The sequence below is a fragment of the Megalopta genalis genome, chromosome 4 (genome assembly GCF_051020955.1).
Source record: "Megalopta genalis isolate 19385.01 chromosome 4, iyMegGena1_principal, whole genome shotgun sequence".
Classification (NCBI taxonomy): domain Eukaryota; kingdom Metazoa; phylum Arthropoda; class Insecta; order Hymenoptera; family Halictidae; genus Megalopta; species Megalopta genalis.
The window spans coordinates 14,619,675-14,642,287 of record NC_135016.1 but is presented as its reverse complement, the minus strand read 5'-3'; the positions used below and the strand labels follow the sequence as shown (position 1 = coordinate 14,642,287).

At 32.6% G+C, this 22,613-nt stretch overlaps 1 protein-coding gene across 2 annotated transcripts in view; it reads left to right on the top strand.

Moving 5' to 3' along the window:
* The window catches only part of Drgx (Dorsal root ganglia homeobox), a 142,372-nt gene that overhangs the window by 77,640 nt on the left and 42,119 nt on the right, over positions 1 to 22,613 (top strand). The window contains exons 2-3 of one of the 2 annotated variants that reach the window (XM_033472540.2): positions 3,435 to 3,684; positions 7,559 to 7,636. In XM_033472540.2, the coding sequence (XP_033328431.2) occupies positions 3,600 to 3,684; positions 7,559 to 7,636 (163 nt within the window). In that variant the 5' untranslated portion in view covers positions 3,435 to 3,599. The remainder of the gene's footprint in view (positions 1 to 3,434; positions 3,685 to 7,558; positions 7,637 to 22,613) is intronic. The other variant, XM_033472549.2, reaches the window with a different exon arrangement.

Here is a 22,613-nt window from a genome sequence, read left to right as displayed (position 1 = left end):
CGTGCCTACAGGGCCGTATCTCTGGTTACGTAACGGCGTGCACGCGAGTGGCTTTAAACTCGGTGTATTCTAACTATGCCCACCCCCGCCGCCCGCGTTGCTTGGCGTTCTATCCCCTCTGACGCACCCCATCCTCATCCACCACCTTCTCCTACTCCTCTCTCTCGCGCGCGCTCTCTCTCTCTCTCTCTTCCTCTCTCTTCTTGGTCTTCCGCCCGTCTCCTTTTCTCCTTCACCCTTTGCGGCTCCGCTACAAGGGACAAATTGAATTTTAGATCATGCCGTGCTCTTCTGGGGTCCACGGGAACCAAGGGAGAGCGGCGACGGGGATGGCTGTTCCACGGGAGAGTCAGAGAGAGAGAGAGAGAGAGAGAAAGAGAACGAGGTGGCGCGGGTGACCGAGGGACGCGGGACGAGGGGCGCGAGAGAAGCTCGAGGGGGCGGAGCAGACGTCGAGATGATACTAATTGAAATTTGAAATTGATATTAGCGAATTATTACCCCTCTACTGCTTCTGCTTGGCCCAACGCAATTACGGCCGCGTGTCGGGTATCAAAAGTAATTGCTGCCAAACTTAACGAAATTCAGCCAATTTTCGTTTCGGCTGCCTGACCTTCCACGACGACGGATTACCGGCTCGGGTTTCGCTTTACGTATGCACGTTGCAGCCTCCTTTCGCTGGGAGTAAATGGAATTTCGGGGGTGATTTGGACGCTACGAGAAATCGTTTCAGAGACCTGGATCCTACGACTTGGGTCTTCGGATGCTCGCCAGCACGAGGAGACTCGAGGTGTGCGGGTCTTGGCGAGTCTCGAGTACGCGACTGGGAGGGTTTTGGGGGTCTGGACTTCTTTGACTGTTTTTTTTTCTTTTTAATGCACTGGTTGTCGTAAATATGTATGTGTGTCGTGACCCGTTGGATTTATAATAACGTAATTCGAATGACACTAACTATAGTAAATATTTAATTGGTCGAAAATATATAACGTCTCTCAACACGTGACATACAATCGATCATTCATTCACGTTCAACCATCTTCGTCTTCTCCCATTTCAAGCTACGTTTCCTCGAAACGTTCTTTCACACTCACCATTTAGCATTTGTACCGAGTTTTCAATTCTCAATAAAATAATCTCACACATACATCCCTTTATTTTATTGATATTTACAGCTCTAGTACTCCCCAATATTTTCTAAAACAAGCTGATGCACACACACACACGCATACCTTGTTTGATTAATATTTACATTAATTTGCAATAATATTTTCCACACAATTTATTTTCTTTTTTTATTATTAAAGTTGCAACAACCTGAGGCTCATTAGCAACGATACAATTACAGTAGTTACTTAATGTACAGTAATTTGACACTGTAAGATCGGTTTGATGCATATCGACTTCATAATCTCGTCTTAGAATTCACCTTATCCTTCATACAATTCAAGGTGAGAATTCGAAACATTTCTTATTTCTTCGTATTAACAATGAGACGTCATTGGTTTCGCCTTGTGACTTCAGCTATATTATAATATTAATATAATATTAATATGTAGTTACATAACTCTTGAAACTTTGAAGAAATCATCTTGAGGATAAAATAGTTTCAACCATGATAGGTATCTGTTTCAATCAAACAATTTCTTCTTTTGATATTTTATGTAGCATAAAAAATAACAGAGATTTCGGCTTGTAACAGAGATGATGAGACACCCTTTATAATATTATTAAAGAAGAATACATCACAAATAAAAAGTTTTAAGAATAATAATTTAAATATTTTTATTTCTATGTGATAATATAATTTTTTAGTTTCATAATCAAAAATATTTGAGAATGTCTATTTTTTAGACATATATGAAGTGAAATCATTAAGTCGAATAATATCTTGTGTACGTTACGAAAGAAATGATTATACATTAAAGAAATGATTGTACATTAGATTTGCGATTTTATAACGCCAATTTCTTTTTTTTGCTTTCGCATGCCGCTCAAATAAGTAGAGTATCAACTTGGTTCACTTTCGGGTCACTTATCATACGGTGTTTTTCGAATATGGTCACATCCATTCAAATCCTTACGTATCAATTTTCCGTCACACACACATAGCATAAACTGCAAATTATTTAAATTAGTAGTTAACAAGTTGGAATTTAAATGAAAATTTAATTAACCATTAGTAAGAATAATAATAAACCAAAAAATCACTGTTCATAATAAGCTTTTAAAAGATACTGTCAACACGCTTTTCTTCTTAAAACGTGATCTTTCGCATCAACATTAACTAATTATTAACAAAATTTACATTGACTAAGAATTAATTAAATTTGGGATTGGGGTTGGATTCTAAACTACAATCAATTACGCGAATTTTTTTGCACTATTTTTGGAATTAGTTCTTCGATTTTCTCAATAAAAATGCTTATCATTACTAAATAAAACTAATAATAACACTAAATTAAATTAGTTAATAAACTGTTCTTGATACAAAAGTTTCAGAGACGTAGACGTAGATTTCATAAATCTAAATAAGTAAATATTGAATTGTATCGAAGCACAACGTCTGACCACACCTGTCTGTTTCTACTGTGAGAATGATAGCCTTACATTAGTATACATATATTCTGCTTATGGGCCGGATATGGCCTAGAGCTTATAAAAAGAAACATTTTGAATGTTGCAATGTGCTCCTAGACTAACATAACAAAAAGATAGTGACAGTTAATATACTCAGCCAATCATTTGTACACTGTACACTGATCACAATTTTTGAATATCATTTCCAATGTATAGTAATTTCTCCCCAATTCGTGCTCAGATTGCGCATAAAAATGGACAATTTCGGAAGAGGAGATACGATTATTCGTACCTTGTGTCTCGTTTTTATAGTTGTTGACAATTGGTAACTATAAAAACGAGCCGCAAGGCTCGAATAATCGTATCTCCCTTCCCAAATTGTCGAATTTTGTGCGCAATCTGAGCGCGAATTAGGAAGAAATGACTGTACTCCGCGTGAACTCACATAAATGAAATTTCAAACATTACTCCAGCACATATTCGAAAATGAATTGTTATGCTTCCCTAGAACTAACTTGTACATCGAAATAACTACAGCACCCCGGCCAGCATACGAATTTTTAATTAAAATCTTGAACTATCCGATTGGACATTCAATTGGAGCCAGTCGCCGTCCGCCACCTAATAAGCTCAAGCGATGAGAAATAGATACGCAAAACGAAGTACGCGCCACTCATTCTAATAAAAGTTCTATTGCGCGAACAATTATAATCAATTATTAAATTCTGTCATCTGTCTCTGACTCACTTATTGTCAGAAATCGCCATGGGAACGGTTGTGCGCGGCGTTGCAATAGTCTTTAATGAACTTTCCCAGAAACGAGCATGATTCACAATGTCAGAAACTTGTGGTTGCAGATTGGATCTGTTCACGCCCATCAACCGAACAATAACCACCACCACCCGCACCACCAGCAACAGCAACAGCAGCAACAACAACAGCAACAGACGAGTCAGCCTCAGGTGCCTGGAGTCGGTGGTGGTGGGGGGCCGGGGGGCGGCACGGTGGCCAGGGCTGGCGGAATGTTCTGCTACCACTGCCCCCCAGGTCTTCCAACGCCGCGATTACCACCAACCCTTGAGTACCCCTTCACCGCCACTCACCCCTGTAAGTAGACAGATTCGCTGCAACGAAAACTCCCGCCGAAAACACTTTTCTATTTTCGGATATTTTTTTCACCGCATCGACAAAATTATAGCATGGAAAAATTTTTGATAAAAATTGACCAACTCTGACCGCTGATAACTCCGCGAAACATCATCGTAGGATGATGATTTTTAGAATATTAACGGTAAGTTTACGGAACCTGTCAAAATGACGGATCACTAATTTTCAGAGCTTGGGAAAAACGATTTCGGAAATAGTAAATAATCCATAAATATTTCTATCTTTTCATGTAATACAGAATTTGGCAAATAAACTATTTTTTGGCACATATGGATGTTACGTAGTTAAAAATATTTGAAATGCTACATATGCCAATGTGTAACTATTATTTAAAAAAAAATTTATTGGCCAAATTCTGTATTTCATGAGAACATAAAAATATTTATAGTCTATTTAATATCTATTTTAATTAATAATAATAATAATAATAACAATAATATCTATTTTAATGTCTATTTTTCCCCAACCCTGTTAATTTTTCAATTTACAATAATTCAGGTAGTAAAAATACATTTACGAGTTATTTATTTAATATATGTTTTACTTGCAGCAAATATTGTAATATCAATCGTTAAAAATCAGAATAAATGAATTATTGTTACGTTTATAAACTAAAAAAAAGAGCTGTATTTAGTGTTCTGTAATTTAGTGTTAAATCCTGAAACCTCCACTTTAAGATACTGTTCTTCGATTTTGACAACTTTCAATGTGACAAACATGGCTTCACATTTAAAGGGTTACAGTGGTGAGGGTGCGTTTCATTTAAAATTGAGGAACGGCATATTAAAGTAGAGGTGCCACGCTATCATTTAAAAGAATAGTCATCGTCGTACGATAATTTTTCGCAGTGTTATCATCGGTCGAAGTTGGCCAATTTTTATTCAAAATTTGTCTATGATATAATTTCCTTGAGCAGTATATTTTGATTTTTACTGTTATTATTTACTATATACAGGGTGGGACAACAAAAACCAGAGTTGGGTATTATTCGAATTGTTGCGAATAAATCTGTGGCTATAAGCAAAATCGCAGCATGTTACAATTTCATAAAATTTAAGTTTATACAATAATTGATCTGTAGAATATATGATTTAAATATTTATCAGGAGAATATTATAAAACCAAATTCGATAAGCTTATGTCAAAATATGTGACATGCGGTATTCTTCTTTGCAACCATAGAAATATTTAACTGACAAGAGAGGTTTCCCAGGTGACCAATTACTTTTGAAAAACTAACGATTAGAAAATATATCATCTCACCTCCTGGTATTAGTTAGAAAAATGAAGACAAAGTACGCCATTTTATAATTCTTACTTTTAATAAAAAATTTTGTAATAATACCTTTTAATCGAATATATATATATATATATATATATATATATATATATATATATATATATATATATATATATAAATATAAATATTTATATTTAAAAAATAATTATATTATAATATAAATATTTATATTTTTAAAATTATCAAAATTAATTTTTACATATATATATATATATAACAAATAATAACGAATAATATCAAGTTATATATATAACAAAAATTATCAAAATTGATTTTTCGTCAACCATGCTAAAACAACAAATTTCATTGGTGGCACCATTAGTAAAACGAATATTGTATAAAAGAGATTACACCAAAAAGTGCTGTCCCAATAATATTTAAAATATAATAGGATGTCAGAAAAATCTAAACTAAAGGATTATAAAAAGTTCATAAAAATAAAACTAACACACACGAAAATTTACATTATAATAGCGTTAATAACTTTGAGCACTAACTATCCTAATAATTGAATCCAAAAAATTGTATAGAAAAAACATACATATTATAATATATATTATTTTTGCATAATATATATTATTATATTTAATATATATTATTTTTTAATAACGTATATTACGATATTTAATATACATTATTTTGTTATAATATATATTATAAAAAATTATAAATATAAAAATAAGTATATAAAAACATAGAATTATTGCTTCGTGGAATTCTTAGATTCTCCCTCAATTTGCACAATTTATGACAAAGAAATAATTCTTACATAAATACGGAAGCTTAGCGCTGATACATAATATAAAATGAATAGGCCTGTTACGCATCAAGGAACATAATAATAGAGTCCGCAAACACGTTTGGCTATCAGGATTCCCCCAGTAGCTTCCGGCGACACGATTACGAATCTCCCTGGAGTGCCGTTTCGTCCCGATTTACTTCACCAAGAAAAATTTCATTCTGCCTATAATCTTACATTTTTTCATCTATTCTCACCCTCGCTATACTTCCCCAAACCCCAATTCTGGCCGATGCGATGCAGAGTAGACTTTTAAAACGACCTATATCATGACAAACTGTCGAACTTCCACTTCATGCTATTTTCAGAATTGCTTCGGTACAGTCAAGTGAAAAATGACAGGGGAACATGTCTGTAACAGCATATTTAAAATCATTTTTCAATCGAACTTTCTATTTAGAAACTATAATTTGAACTCGTGTATTAATTCGTTACTTGCACGGATACTCCATATGGATCTCTGTCGACCTCTGGGTTAGGTTTGGGCTAAGTCTTTACTATTCGTGTTAAAATGTTCACCCGTTATATAGAGTATTTGACAAAAATTAGATGATCAAGTATAAAACGGTAAAACTATTTAAAGAATTTGGAAAACGAAATAAATTTCTATGTAGATTCTGTAATTTCTGTAATTTTGAATGTGTTATTAAGGCAGACAATCTTTATTTTGCATCTCTGGAAGTACTGAATAATTTCAAATTCATCGAAATTGTAACTTCGGTTGTAAAATAAGGTACTAAATTACATGCAGTTTGGTGTTACAGTTGTTGACAAACTTTGTTGAAACATGTTTTAAGATTTTATCTTGAAGTGGAAAATTTGTTTATTTATGAAGCTTCTTTACTTTGAGATTTGTTTTTATCATTATATCTTGGGAACGGTAATGGTTTATTGTTTAGAATTATCTTTTTTTTTGTTGGAGATATAATGCTTGTTCTGCAGAATGAGCAGAGTTACCTTTCAAGTAATCTTCCAAGCGACCAACAAAAAAATAAATAAATAAAACAGTTGTACTTCCCTGCCTTGAAATATTAAAAATTTTTAACAGTATTTAACATTTTTTCGAAAAATGTGTTGTTTTCGAGATATTTAAATTTAAAATTGACAAATGCATAGTCCTCACGCGACAAGAAGGCACCTCTGTGTTTACGTATTCCACCTCTTACTGGCTGCCCCACTGCCGCAGCTCTCGGTCGCTATTGGCTGAAAACTGTGACGAAGAACGTCGTTGGCGAATAGCGACCGATAGTTGTGACAGTGATGCAGCTAGCAAGAGGGGGAATACATGAACACAAAGAAGCCTTCTTGTCGCGTGAGGACTATACATATGATATATTGGATTAATGAGGACAATTATCTTACAGAAATATCTGATAAGGCTTAATTTAGCAGTCGAAACTGTTCTATGCATGATGTATACGTTCGAACAATTTCTCTTAATCTGGATCGAAACTATAACATTACAATCGTCCTCGGTTAAATTCAACTAAAAGTAGTCTTTTAAATGTTTAAAGACAATAATTGCTTTCTTACGAACATTTTTGCATTTAACTTCTACCGACAATTGTTCCGAGCCCATTTTGCACATTGGGATTTTCTATTCGAATTGAAATTTGAAAATTTTATACTGTATTTGTTTGTACGATTACTTCTGTTTTGAACACCCGAGTACTTGTACTTCCGTTAGTTTTCCTGTGCTTTTGTCTGTGTGCTAGTGTTTTGCGCGGAGACTTCTCTGGATATCGGTGTTCAAAAAGGGGGAAGGCATTTCAAACACCTGTTATATGCAAAAGGTAAGCTTCCAATCTTATTTTTTTCTGAGTGAAAGAACTGTGTGTGAACAAATCGAACGAACTGTTTAAACACATTTGTTGTTTATCTCCAGGCACTTGCGAATGTTGAGTCTCGAGTCATAAAACAGCTTACCATTGAACAATTAAGCCTTATCGGATACGTAATCGCATGGACAAGTTTTTAAACTAACAGCTATTAATCCGTATTTAATTAGCAATATTATACGTTTGTTGTAAGAAATGATTTTTACCGTTAGCTTCTCGTCTAACTTGCTTTGCTATACTATTTATTCTGATTTATTTTCAAATGTTACCGTAATAATTTCTTTGTGCAACAAACGTTTGTCATTTACATTAATCATTTTAAACATACAATCTTTTTGTCTTATAATAAGTGTACTCGTTTTGATGCTTTAATTAAAATTTTTGTGAAAAACTGTCGATGTACTTTCTAATTTAAAAAATGAACAATGCTTCGAGGAAGAGAATGAAAGTGTAAGCATTAGTATTTCACTCTAAAAATTAACTTATGACAACTTATGAATATATTTAGTTGAACAAAACGTTGAAAATTATTTATAAAAATTGTATCTTTCTATGAAGGCAAACCATTAACAATTACCAACAAATTTTCAATTCAATTCATAACGAAAGATAGCCGCATATGAACATTTTTTCAGTTCATATATAAACAATTCCATTATTTTTGGGAACTTATATGAAATCACTATGTAAACGTATTTTTGAGTTACAAAATCAGTCTTCATGCGTATCGGAAAGTTGCTTCGTTTCTAAAAAAAAGTTTCGTTTTCTAAGGGTGTTAAAAATGCACAGGATTCAGTATTTTGCCAATAAAACACAGGACATCTACGAGCATAAGATTTCAAAGCAAGCAGAAAAAAATGTCAAAACGTTTTTCTTTTTATTTTAAACATGAAAAAATCGTCTTCCATTTTCTCGCGAAAGAATGAAACAACTTTCCGAACGACTCTATGATAAATAAACATTAACAATATTTGTTGTCTTTATGTACACGTATATTGTATTTTTTAAACTAATCAATGGTAAAATTTATTGCATCGATTAAAATGACCACATTCCGTTTTATTCATTTAGCAAGAAATTAATGTTGCAAGTACACTCTTTTCACTTGTGTATAATATATTTGTTAAGTCTTCCGACACGTACGAATTATATTTCTCCAAATGACATAAAAATAAACTCTTTTCACTTGTGTATAATATATTTCTTAAGTCTTCCGACACATACAAATTATATTTCTCCAAATAACATACTATAAAAATAAACTCTTTTCGCTTGTGTATAATATATTTGTTAAGTCTTCCGACACGTACGAATTATATTTCCCCAAATGACATAAAAATAAACTCTTTTCACTTGTGTATAATATATTTCTTAAGTCTTCCGACACATACAAATTATATTTCTCCAAATAACATACTATAAAAATAAACTCTTTTCACTTGTGTATAATATATTTGTTAAGTCTTCCGACACGTACAAATTATATTCCTCCAAATGACATAAAAATAAACTCTTTTCACTTGTGTATAATATATTTCTTAAGTCTTCCGACACGTACAAATTATATTTCTTCAAATAACATAAAAATAAACTCTTTTCACTTGTGTATAAATATTTGTTAAGTCTTCCGACACGTAGAAATTATATTTCTCCAAATAACATAAAAAATATTCCAGTCGTTTAAAAACACTCGGTCAGCATATTCGTAATGTATCACGGTAGATAATACAAGAATACCGTCGATAATAATCAATGGTAGAATTTATTCCATCGGTTCCTTGGGTATTGGCAATTATTTTACTGGCGAAACGAAATTGCAACGGCCGTTTCTTTTTTCTCCGCTCCGCCGTGAAATCGATTTAAACGTTCCCTTTTTGTTCCCGCGAACAACGATCAAAAGTTGGAAACACGAGAACGAAAACGAAAACGAAAAGAGATCACGATCGAATGCAATAAAAGTGGGTACAAAGGTGTGCGGGGTGGTGGCCGGGGAGAAAATGGGGGAGGAAGAGAGAAAAGGGAGATTGATTGTGCCGGCACTTGCTCTGGCGGAACACATCGATGAAGTTACATTACCGACTAGACCGAGTTACGCAAAGTGGACGCTACAAACTGGACGGCCGCTAAACTTAATTTGCACTTCGAACCAACTTCCGGTTAAACCGCGTCCCGACGGCGGCGGTGCCGAGTCGCTCTTCAGAACTTTGACGGCGGTGTGCCTGACTATTCACCGATCGCTTTCCAAGTCGAATCTCGTTTTCTGTCGCCCGATGTTAGCCACCGTTCCGCGTGAATTCTTTATTGTTTCAAACAGTGACATCAAAGTCGACCCAACGCCTTATTCCCGTTAAATGTATCGAGGCAATATTTTAACGCTGGAAACCCCAGTCGGAATTATTTTTCACACCTTTTTTCGCAGTCACCGAATTTTTTTGGTGATCATTGCACTGCGTAAGTTTATGCGAATGCATACTTTTAGAAAAATGAACTAAACAAATAAAACTCGAACTGAAGAAAATTTGAATAATCCGAATCTTGTCGTTGTTATAAAACAATATGTATGAAGTCTCGTCGACTTATCTTTTGTCGCAGACGATCTGTGGTTTAATCGTATATTTGGCGCAGGCAATATTTGCATTAATAATGAAGAAGCAAATTAAAAATTTATAGTTTTACAGAATGGTTTGATTAAAACACAAAAGATCTTTGGCGCTCACGATTGAATTTCTTTTAAACTATGGGTGACGAAGTAAGATTTTTCAGCATCATGATCATGGTATCAAAATTTAGAAAAATCACTGCAACAGAAGACAAAGTTGAATAATGCAACTTGAAATTCTATGTATAAATATTTACCGTACAAAAAATATTAAAGAAATACGTATTTGGAATTTAATATTTTTAACAACACTCCATCTTTAGGCTAATTATAAAATTATACAAAAATTCGTTTATTATATAATTTTGGTTATTTACATTTATATTCACTAATTTCCAAGAATAATATTAATCTTCAATTTCTAAAATTTTCCAGATAATAAATAAATTTTCATGGAAGTATGAAAAAACACCTTTAAAAATTGAAGAGTCTACTGACGCATCTAAAAATAAAGAAAAGAAATGGATATACGTTTTTTCAATCATTGTCTGGGTTTTGGATGTTTACTTGTCGTACAAAAATTGCCCTGTTCATATGGTTTTAGGAAATTATGCAAACAACGAGACTTCCAATTTTTGTATCCATTTTAAACATAGTTCAACGAATCACGATGTGTATGTTCACTTTATTGCATATTATGAACCTCAATAAGATACATGTGGTAGGTAGATAATCGAATGGGGAACGAGTGGGGGAGAAAAGAGAGAGCGCTATCCTCAGGGACGTGTAAATGGCCCCTTCCATCTAGGCTCAAACTAGAGTTTAAATAAAATATTGATTTCTCTGACGCAGAATTGAAATCATATTTTTAATGTGCACTTCCCATTCCCTTTATAATTGATAGGCTATGGATCTTGGTGCATTTATGGTATACATGCAAGTTTGTGATACGAAAGAACACGCGCATACCGATGCAAATTAATTGTATTATTATTCTATATTTAGAGTAAAAAACTTTCTAGTCAATGTAAGACATTTTTCCCTTAGTTAGATATTTAGAAATTAAGTAATGAAAACGAGAATTGGAGTGGCGATCCGCAGTTCAATAATTAAATGTTTTTCTTTTAATTTTTTTGTACAGATCTAGGATTTAAATTGTTCTAAAATTTGGGGGGGGGCGGGGAGCGTAAAGAGTAACCTTTAAACTGCACGAAAACATTTTTTTAACTGAATTTTTGTTACTCCTTATTGAGTGGTGATCCAGTTTTGACGGGCAGTGTAGCATCTATGACAGATATTAATATAATAAATAAATTTAGATAATTTAAGCTGGGTTTGAACCTATTTCAAATAGAAAAATTTGACAAACTAAACGAATTTCAGCGTTTGTAAGCAAATTTTGTTTTTCTTTTTTATATACAATTTCAGTTTAACAGCGTTGTTTAAAAATATTATAAATGAAAAAAATGATCTAATTTTAAGTTCAATCCCTGGACAAAGTTGTAACGATATAAGTAAGTGTTATTTCGAGTCAATAAGTGAATTAGTTTTTTAGTTATCCCGCTCTCCAATTTGAAAAACACGGTATCGAGAAAAACGCGTTTAAAGTTTTCAGTACTTACAGTTTAAAATTCGATGTAAAAATTTAGTCCGCTGTTCCATTGCCATAGAGTAAAATATTACGACTGCAAAGTTTACAAGGAATATTTTTGACACATTGTACTGTTGATTTATGCAAACAAAATGTTTTTACCCTTTTTACCATTTTTACCCGTTATACGAGAATCCCCGCTTAAATTTAACCTGTCTATCAACAGACAACATTTTATAAATCTTCATACTTAAATATTTTCAGTATCAGTGTCGATAAATCAATTTCAAATTGCCTAAACGATGACGACCTAAAATTGTTCCACGGTTTACGGTAAGAACATAACCTAAAATTTGATATAATGTAAAGTAGTATCTTACTTTGACCTATAAAAATATCAACTTCATTCGTCGAATGTCTGCAGTCTTCTGCAAAGCTTTGTGTCCTGAAAACATAAATGTAAAATCAGGATCAAAATCATGATTTTTGAGTCACGCCACTAACACAATCAAAGATCAACGTACATTTGATAAAACATCTAGATCGAATCACTATAATTTTTGCCAAAAAATTCACATTTCACAATCATACTTTCTTTAGAGTAGATATGCCTAATATGAATTCGATTCAGTTACAAATATCTTCTAAATGGTAAACGTATAGTTATTTTTATAAATAATATTGTATAGTGCATTAAATGAAGTTTAAGATTTACTAATTACATATCGTTGAGATTTCAAGAGCTATCCTCAAAGTGCCTCAATATTTGACATGATATTATTTTCAAATATGAGATCTTTGGATCTTCTTATTATAATGCTAAACCAAAAAATACAATTCCAAAAAACCACTAGAAATCGAATAAAACTCTCTTTTTATATTTATTGCGTTCCTCTATTTTTATCGTAACAAATGAGTATTGATACTTCTTGCTTCATATGTGCCATCTTTATTATCAATTGCTTAAAATAACATTTGTTTAACAAAAATATATATTAATATTGATTCGAGAAATAATAAAGTAAGGTAAACTGATATAAAATTGTATTAAATTTAATTAAATTAAAAATAAATGTATTATGAATTATATCATTCGTAGAACTAAATTCTTCTTCACTAGACAAAATGGAGTTTTCATCAGACGAATTTGATGAAACAAAGATAATAAAAAAGTTTATATTATTCTGAATTTGATCTATTTTCACATAAAGCGCGTCGTCGAGATTGTAAAAAAAGCTTGTAGACACATGTTAAAAAAAAAAAAACTGACGCATGTCCTTTAGTATTTCAAGCGGAGAGTCAAATGGCATTACTTTTACTATTATTTTTTAGTTCGTTTTCAAGGTTACTTCAAGGTCATCTTGCTTTTTTCACGATAAACCTATATCCTTTATTTCGGAATCATATTCCGTGTAAAAAAACCGCACTACTTTTGTTTGAAACATTAACTAACACACAGTAGTTTAAGTGAAATATAGCAAGTACGATTTAGTAAACCAGTGCGAATTAGGCAACCTCCCCCCTGCCCGAAAATAACGTTTCCTGAGGTTATGTCCAAAATTCGGATTCAGTGCCTCAAAAAATACATAGAAATACAATGGTCTTCGAAAAAGTTCTTCGACCTTTCTTTTGGAGTGGCTGTGGTATCGTCGCAAAAATGCTCGAGTATCGCATTATATATTTAGCGTGCGCGAACGTAGGAACACCCTTCCGAAGAGAACAAATATGGTCGGCACCGGTAGCGAAAGGGTTAATTAATGATATTATGAGAATCATCCGTTTACGTGTCTGCAGAATGCGGGACACACATGTGGGCGCGCACATGTGCGTCAAAGTGACGCCCGCTAGATGATCTCGCGCAAAAGAAGCGGGGGGAGGAGGAGGAGGGCCGTCCTCGGGGACGTCCATGTACCCTTGCAGCTTCCCCCGGTCGCAGCATCGTCCTCCTTTCACCCCCCGTTGGGATAAACAGATTAGGTAACTACGTGATAAGTCGGTAAGTGGGTTCACTCGGCCCACGGTCCAGCTCCGAACCCACCGACGTTCGCTCTAACATCTAACTACCTTGTTAGTGTCATTAGTAACGGTTGGGGTGTCATTAGATTTCGTTCTGTGCCTAGTTTTTCCACGCAGCCTTCTACAAGATCTGTCCTCGAGTCACGTTACCATAGAGGTAAACCTGGAACACCGTTTTTCGCGCGAAACTGTCCTAAGCTAGTTTTCTGCGACGCGCAGTATCACCAGCAATGGACAAATGCCAAAGGACTGAAGTATAAAATTCATAGCTTATTGTATCTGAAAATACTAATAAAGGAACGTAGATTTTAATATCGTTCGCAATTTTAACGAATTTTTCGGTTCGTTGTCGAAAATGATGCTTGTTTATTCCAATTTACAGTGCATTTTTCAAACACATGCCATTCGAATGTTTGTTCGATTAGTCTGATTTTTATGAATTATGTTTAGTATTGTAAGATCTTCCAAGCTGTAGAACAATTCTTTTATAATATTAACAATTTGTTACAATTTTGTGTATTAAATGTTTATCAACTTTGGCTTGACTTTTAAAAAACGTACCAAGATGTAACTCTGTGATTTTTTGTACATTTCAAATCGCTCGAAATGGTGAAAATAGACGAAATCATTTTTAAGATGCGCAATGTCAAGGGCTTCTGCGTAGTCTTTAAGTCTCCACTCGTAGTTTCGTAATTCAAGAATAAGTAGAAATAGGAATTTGTTAAATCGATTTATTATAGAGTCATACAGGAAAGTTAAGAAACATGATTTAAAAGACATAAAACAATATTTAATAATAGAAGAATCGTGTCTTGAATCATCAGATATAAACACTGACTCGTGTTTTAATCCAGATGTAGGCATCGTATAGCAGATAATTGATTTAAAGAATATATCTAAACAAAAATTTCAAACAAATGTTGATTCTTTTCCTTTGCTCCAAAAATTCATCTATTCTAAACGATCGTTTCGATTTTACACGCATTTCCGATAAACTGATGAAAAAGTTTTTCAATCAAAAGTTGTTGAGTAATCATATGACAATAAATTGCAATCAAAAAAATCAGTGAACAACTTTTTATTTAATACAAAATATTAAGATCGTCTTAATTTTTTATTAGTAAGATTGTGTATTCTTTTTCATAAATCGATGCATCTTTGTATCACCAGTAAAAAAATATTTAGGGGTCTTAAGTCGAAAATGAATCAGTTTAGAAGATATGAATTTTGTCTCGAACGTCCATATACAGTAAATTCTCTTCAATTGTCCCCCAGCTTGCAAACAAAAATGGAAAATTTTGGAAGATTTGATACGATTGGCGACTATAATAGCGAATCGCGAGGCTCGTATAATCGCATCTCCTCTTCCTAAATTGTCCATTTTCGTTTACAAGCTGGGGAAAATTTATTAAAAGCTACAATTAGGGAAAATTTATTGTACTCGTAACACTGTCCAACGCAGGAATTATTAGAACGTTTGCTGAATGTAATTGACAAAGAAGCAACGAATGAGAAAAATTGCATTATGATTACATATTATAAAGGCTGTTTTATGAAAGCATGTCAATGCTTCTGGGGGTAAAATCACATACCGAAGCAAATCAAATCTGTCATGTGATCGTAATATCAATTCCGCAACATTAACGTAATATTGTCGTGTTGATCTTGATTTCTAGAAATCGTTTTGGTCGAATGAGAAACAATTCGATACCGTATTAGAAAATATAATTTCTCGTATTGATAACTTTTATGGACAATTAAAATAAATGTTCTTGGTTTATAACTAATATTGGATGTCGAAATAAAGATTCCGTCACTGATAACTAGTCTGTGGTTTTTCAGGCAAAATAAAAATGTTCTTGAATTGAAGCAAACAGGGCTTACATAAAAATGTATTTCCCATTTTAATAATTTATATAAATTGAAAATTATATAACAGTATGTTAAGATTCTACTAATGTGTCCACTGTTATACATTTCACTGTTTAGTTTATTTTTTGTTTATTTATTTTTGCTACAAATGCATGAAATCTATCGATAACTAAAAATATTATATTTTATTATATTATATAAAATAGTATTTTCGTCGACAATAATGATTATTGGTAACGAACAAAATTTTCGTTACATAATCGTAATTGTTAATTGAAACCAAAAATTGAAATCTTTCAATCCTGTGGTTGAACATGTTTGTCGTTTTATTTTCAAATAATTTCTTCTAGATCTCGTAATTAATAGCTTCTACTGGAATAATAGATAACGTTATTGTTATCGATATTTTACAGAAAAATTGTACAAATAACTTTATTTTTGATCTCTGATATTTATATATACATTACGAATCTTTATGCAAAAGAAAAATCTTCTGCAACATTTATAAGAAGTTTAAATTTCTTTCTTGTTTTAATAATCTTATCAAGTTAAGAATAATGTATGAGTGCTCTTTAGGCTCGTGATAAATAGACGTAAACATAAGCTCTCTATTTTATTCCCGGGTTATAATTCGATTAGTCCCTTATTACTGCGACCCCTTATCAAAGACCTTTAAGGACTTTATGCAAAATGAAAATATTGCGCGTGTGTTACAAGTACCAGAAGCCACTTAACGATCTCTTTGTTCTCTTCTAGCATTATAATATCTCTAGCATTATAATATTATGTAAAACTCGTTACGAAAATTTTGATTATAATCTACCAAATTTCTGACTGTTATGTATTTCTTAAAATTCTACTTGTCGATTATTAATACTTAAACGGTGAAGTATAAGTTGGCATACAATAAGTGTAAATTGTCTTTCTTGTATAAGAATTTATTTCCTAATAGTTTCTAGTTCGTCATTATAAATTGCAAAATAATATCCGCCATCCATTTCGTTCTCGAAATTCGATTTTCGTCATGAACTTTTTGAAATCAATGTTTAAACCTTTGATTTCTTTGAGAGCTACGTTTATCTGTGATTTCTTTGAGAGCTACGTTTATCTGTGATTCATTGTTAATTAATTAACTTCTAGACAATAAGGAAACTATATTTATTCCATGCTATCCTTCGTTTTAATGTATAAATATTCATAACAGAACGACTCTTTGACACGTTGTTATAGTATGAGGAGTCAATTGCATGCTCTCTGGCAATCCAAACGCGGACCAAATGCTTTATCAAATCAAAGCAAGATATGTCAACAACAATTGCTTAATTCTTTTTAATAATTTCGATGCAAACGAAATAATGAAGAAGATCTATTTAGTCAACCTTTCGTCTACAAACATAATTCCCACTATATTTGACATTTAGTTACTTAAAATATTTTACATAAATTTTATTTCGCGAACGTTAATCAACTTTAGAGTGCACTAATACTGCTTTAATAGTAATTCAGTTTTATATATTTATTTATTTATTGCTTTAATTGCTTATATTATTAGCTCCGGCAACTAAATTTTATTTATTAATGCTTTAAACCACGTGATTTATTTAGCAAATACAGGATTGTTGCATGTATAATAACATACGTTCGCTATTATTATTATTCATTCCTAAATCCTTACTAAATTAAAAATTATAAATTATAAATATTTATTAAACATTATAAATTATAAATATTTATTAAACATTACAAATTATAAATATTTATTAAACATTACAAATTATAAATATTTATTAAAAATTAAAAATTAAAAATTATTCTGTCAAGTTTCTGAAAATGATTAAAGGTAAAATAAAAATTTTTACCCGGATACGCGGTTGCGCACGGATGACTTAAATCAAGTTACCAAAAAGAAATTGTTAAAAACTACAAAGAAAAATCGGACACGTTTCGGAAATTGGAGCTCTCCTCGGTGTGTCTCGGACGGAGTCCTTAACTCACCCCGCAGCTTTTACGAAGCGTGCGTCCCAAGCGGAAGCAAATCAAGAGCGATCCTGCCAGGGCAGGCAGCAGTACAAAGTGTTCTAAAGGCGCACGTACCATGTCAACGAGGCACGTGTGAGGGCACCGTTGTCTCCTTTCTTACCGGCCAGAAATTAATCCCCCTATTGTTTTCCTGCGAAGAGACAAAGCTCGCTGTCGACGTCTCTCGTCGCGGAAAGGACGAAGTGTAGTGGCCAACACGGACGAAAGAGAGAGAGAGAGGAAAAGAGAGAGCGAGAGAGAGGGAGAGAGAAAGTAAGAGAGCGCAAAAGTCAGCGGGAGAAACACGGGACCTTTTCTTCTGTGCGCCCCGAACACGCTAATAAATTGGATCAGGCCGACTCAGGACGAGTTGTACAAGTTGTCTGGTGCCGGGCTTTACTTCGGCCCGAGTCTAATCCAAGATCTTGAGTGGATTTCAGTTTCGGCCACCGGCAAATGTACTTAGCCGACCAACCGGTCTCGATTCTTCGCCCTCCGCCCATTCTGCTCGCGATTTTCTAATCTTGTTTGCTATCGTTCCCGCCACTGCCGCAGCGCAGCGCCGCTCGCTGCTGATCGAAGAACAATTCTGATAGGTTAAGTATGAATTAGAATCCTTGGGTCGTGATTTTTACTGATCGCGACCTGTGGACCGCAGATTTTATGCGTCCACTTCGAGAATTTATGTATCCACTTCGGTGTTTCGATGTTATTTTCAAGTACATCTACTGTTTCGTTGTATAGTGTGTTTGTTTGAAAACTTTAAATCTATGTACACCACCCTCCGAAAGTATTAGGACATCTGCTTATTTAGTATAAACTATAATATTCCGTTCATTTTAGTAAATTTGTCACTTGTGCAATTACCCATGTTTACCCATTTATTGTATTTTGTTCAGTGAAATCGGCTTCAGGGTGGATTTCATACTCTTGAAAATGGATGGAACCGAAGAGTATCAAAAATAATAGAAAAATTTAATTTCCTTTTATAAAATTAATGTTATTTTTATTACAACGTAAAATACATATATGTACTTGTTACAATTTAATGTAATTAACTTTGGAATGAATGAAAAATATTGTAACAATTTCATATTGGATTTTCATATTTATCTAATTTTCTGCGAGTGTCCTAATACATTTGGAGGGGGATGTATGTCGAAAACGACACATTTTCGGGAAAAATGTTACATACAAAAGTTACTCGATTACAAGAAGGTAATGCAACTATTTTACTTTTTCTTCGTTAATCGTTCTGAAGGTTATTTGAAGGGTGCCTTGTTTCGTTAAATGAAAATCTGTATCTTATTCACAGATTTTTATTCTACGTGGAGAGAAAGCATAAACTTTTGAACATTTTCAAATCAGATTTTATCTTACGAGGACGACGGATTATTTTAACAACTGTACAATTGACGATGATTCTAATAATTCTCAGCTTTATTTATGAGCTTTTTTGTAACAGCAATTTATTTATTTTAATTTCTTTAAATTGAGTAATTGCTAATTATAATTAAATCAATTAGTAAGTAATTAAAATTAGTACACGGGGTAAAAATGACCCGGTACCGCAGTTCGACGGTTAATAAAATGGAAAATTTGTTTATGTATGAAATTTCTCTATTTTCTTTATGACGGAATAAATCAATAATAATTACAGTTTCTCACGTGGCTTCGTTTCATTTCTGATTGAGCAAAATTCTCGATTGAAAATAAGATTCCAATTGATTTCAATTGCTAACGAAGAGACATAATCTGCTAACAAAAGAGCATAAATATCCATAGTACTTATTGTCCGTTTGTCATCGTTACAATTTTCCTACTGCTTTCTATCCTCTTAGAACAATAATACAATTATTTCAATATAGCTGTGAATCAAACACAATTGTTACAATATCTGTCACAAAACAAATGAGATGTCACAAATAAAATTAAAAATTTTTCATGTTCTTAGCTTGAAATGTAATTGGATCACAAATTATAAAATATTTTGTTAACAATATTATTAATACTCGAATATTTATTCGCGGAATTAAACGAATCTGTTTGCGTAACGGAAAAATATTTTAATTAAAAGAATTTTGTAATTGCGTTTCTAAAACAAATTTCGTTTCATTGCACATATCCTTCGATATTTTCGCATCGAAAATATTAAAATAAAGCGAAGAGTATTACTTTAGTTAATATGAAACGATGAACAAGTTTGATTGGTTCTCGTGAAATAAGAATACGCAGAGTTTCCTGTTATATGTATTTAGGAAAAGATTAAACGCCATACGAATTCTATTGATACTTTTTTGCATCGAATAAGAAATCTTTCTACTAATCGTAAGTCATCGTATTTTTCTAAATAATTTTAGCTAATTTCAATCTATTTAAAAACATAATTTTTTATTAATTGTGCAGGTGGTAGCTACAGTTATTTCTGAGTTACTTTTTTGTAAAGTAATTTATATTATAATATTGTTATATATTACGTGATTTAATAAAGCAATATTATATAATATCACATGATTTAATAGAGTAATATTACAGAATATATATATCACATGATTTAACAAAGCAATATTATAAAATATCACGTGATTTAATAAAGAAACATTCCAATAACATAAATGATTATTTGTCACGTTAGAATTATACCAATTACGTAAATTGTTTAAAATGATATAGTTTCTATCACCAATACTATATTAACACTTTATATGCCTCGCGGTTTTATGAAAAACTTTTATGGGAAGCCTGCGTTTTCTCCTGGATTGAACTGCCATTTTACAAATAAACAAAATTATAATTAAATTATTGTTTGTAAATAAGCAATCATTCATCAGGTAAACTTCATAAATATTTAAATTTAAATGCTGAAAGTATTCGCAATATTAAATAAAAATGCACTTACCTGACGGAAGATTGAAGAAATCGAGGTAAATTACGATATATACTTAATATAATTTAATAAAGGAACAGTCAGTAAAAATGTTTCTCAAAAAGTAATAGTTCAAATATTTCATAAATGCAATAACATCTCGCAAATGCAATAAAAACGAAATATAATGATAAAAATAAATACCTAAACTATTGATAAACTAAGATCGCTCAGAAATTGCGAATTGTCATCCATGAAAACAAATTAAAAATAGATTAACTAAAGGTATTTCCGATGAATTCGAATAAAAACAGAAGGTTATGCTCTTCATTACAGTTTCGACGGAGCTAAGAGCAAAACATAAAAACGCAGCTAAATGTAAAATGTTTCATCGGGAAATTTCGTTTCGGTATTATCGAGATTCGATAAATCGCTTCGCGTGTGTGCAATAACGTCGAAAACATTCGACGGTAAAAATGCAAGTTGAAATTGAAAATTAGCGATCCGTAAACAAATCGACGGTAATTAGAGAAAATGTTCGGGAGGGACATACGTATTTTCGACGACGAGAAGGCTGCCATTAAACGCGAGGACAGGACATCGATCGCGAGAAATTTAATTGCGACGTCATATATATACACATATACCGCGGCCGAAAATCCTCGCGAACGGTCGTATTAATTTTGCAGAGGCGGGAGACTATTGGCCAGTGACACGATATGAGTTTGCTCAACGGTGTAATTGTTCCGCGCTGGTTACGAAAGTTCGTTTCCGCCGTGCGAGACTTGTTGCCAAACTAATGCGAATTCGATCTTCCCCCGGCACGATGAGTTTTTCGTCTTTATCGGTTTCGGAAATAAATCGAAAACAACGCGCCACGGCTAGAAACGTCTGGAACTGAAATCAAACGTGTAAACGGATTAAACGAAATGAAAAGCCGAATAAATGAAACAATAGGATTAAACGAAATCAAAAGCTGAACGCATGAAGCAAATAGGATTAAACGAAATCAAAAGCGGATGTAAATGAAATAAAAGGGTAAATAGTCCGGTGAAAAGTTTTTACAAAAAAGTCACAAATACTAGTCAATTTTTTAAATATTCGGAATTTGTTGTTTACATCAGTCTCGTAACTCGGAACGTTGTTCACGATGAAAATGAAAGTAAGTACGCAAATAAGGTGCTTGTCTGTTGAAAAGCTTTTGGAAACAATTCCAAACATTTCTCAGTTGAACAAGTGCTCGGAAAAATTAGTCTGATGATCTGATGTTTATATATGATGGAAATGAGAATAAAAATGCAGTAAATGCTTGTGCATTGAGAAAATTTTGCAAAATTCACAATTTATCAAGTACCGATTGTTAGAAAAATTATTATTGTTTTTGTTAGTCTTGCAACTTGTAAGTTGTACAATGAAAACGAAAAAAAATTGGAAAAATAGAAAACGTATTTAATTTAAATACGTTAATAAACATTCGTCTATGTACTAATTAATTATTATTATGTTCTGTAAGTATTATTACTTTAACTTTTTCTCTATATGATTTATATATCTATATGATATGACGATAATTTTTCTCCATATTTTGTCTATATGACATTCATATTTTTTGTTCGATCGCGTAAGAATGAAACTAACACGTATGTATGTCTAGACTGCAGATACATTTTCTGAAGATATTTTAGCAAAAAATAAAAATGTTTTATACTGAGCCTTATACTGTCTTAAAAATGAAGGCAAATGTCTTGAAAATTAAACTTCACTTTACTTTCGTTTAAAGTATAGTTTGCTGAGAAAATATAAAATTGCATAAACCTTCGTATATGGCAATGCTCCGTCTATAGGATGTCCCAAAATGATTGTACAAACAGGAAATGAGGGGTTCCTAAGGTCATTTGAAGTAACTTTTTCCTTAACGAAAATGCAATCCGCGACTTCGTTTACAAGTTATTAACGAAAAACACTGACC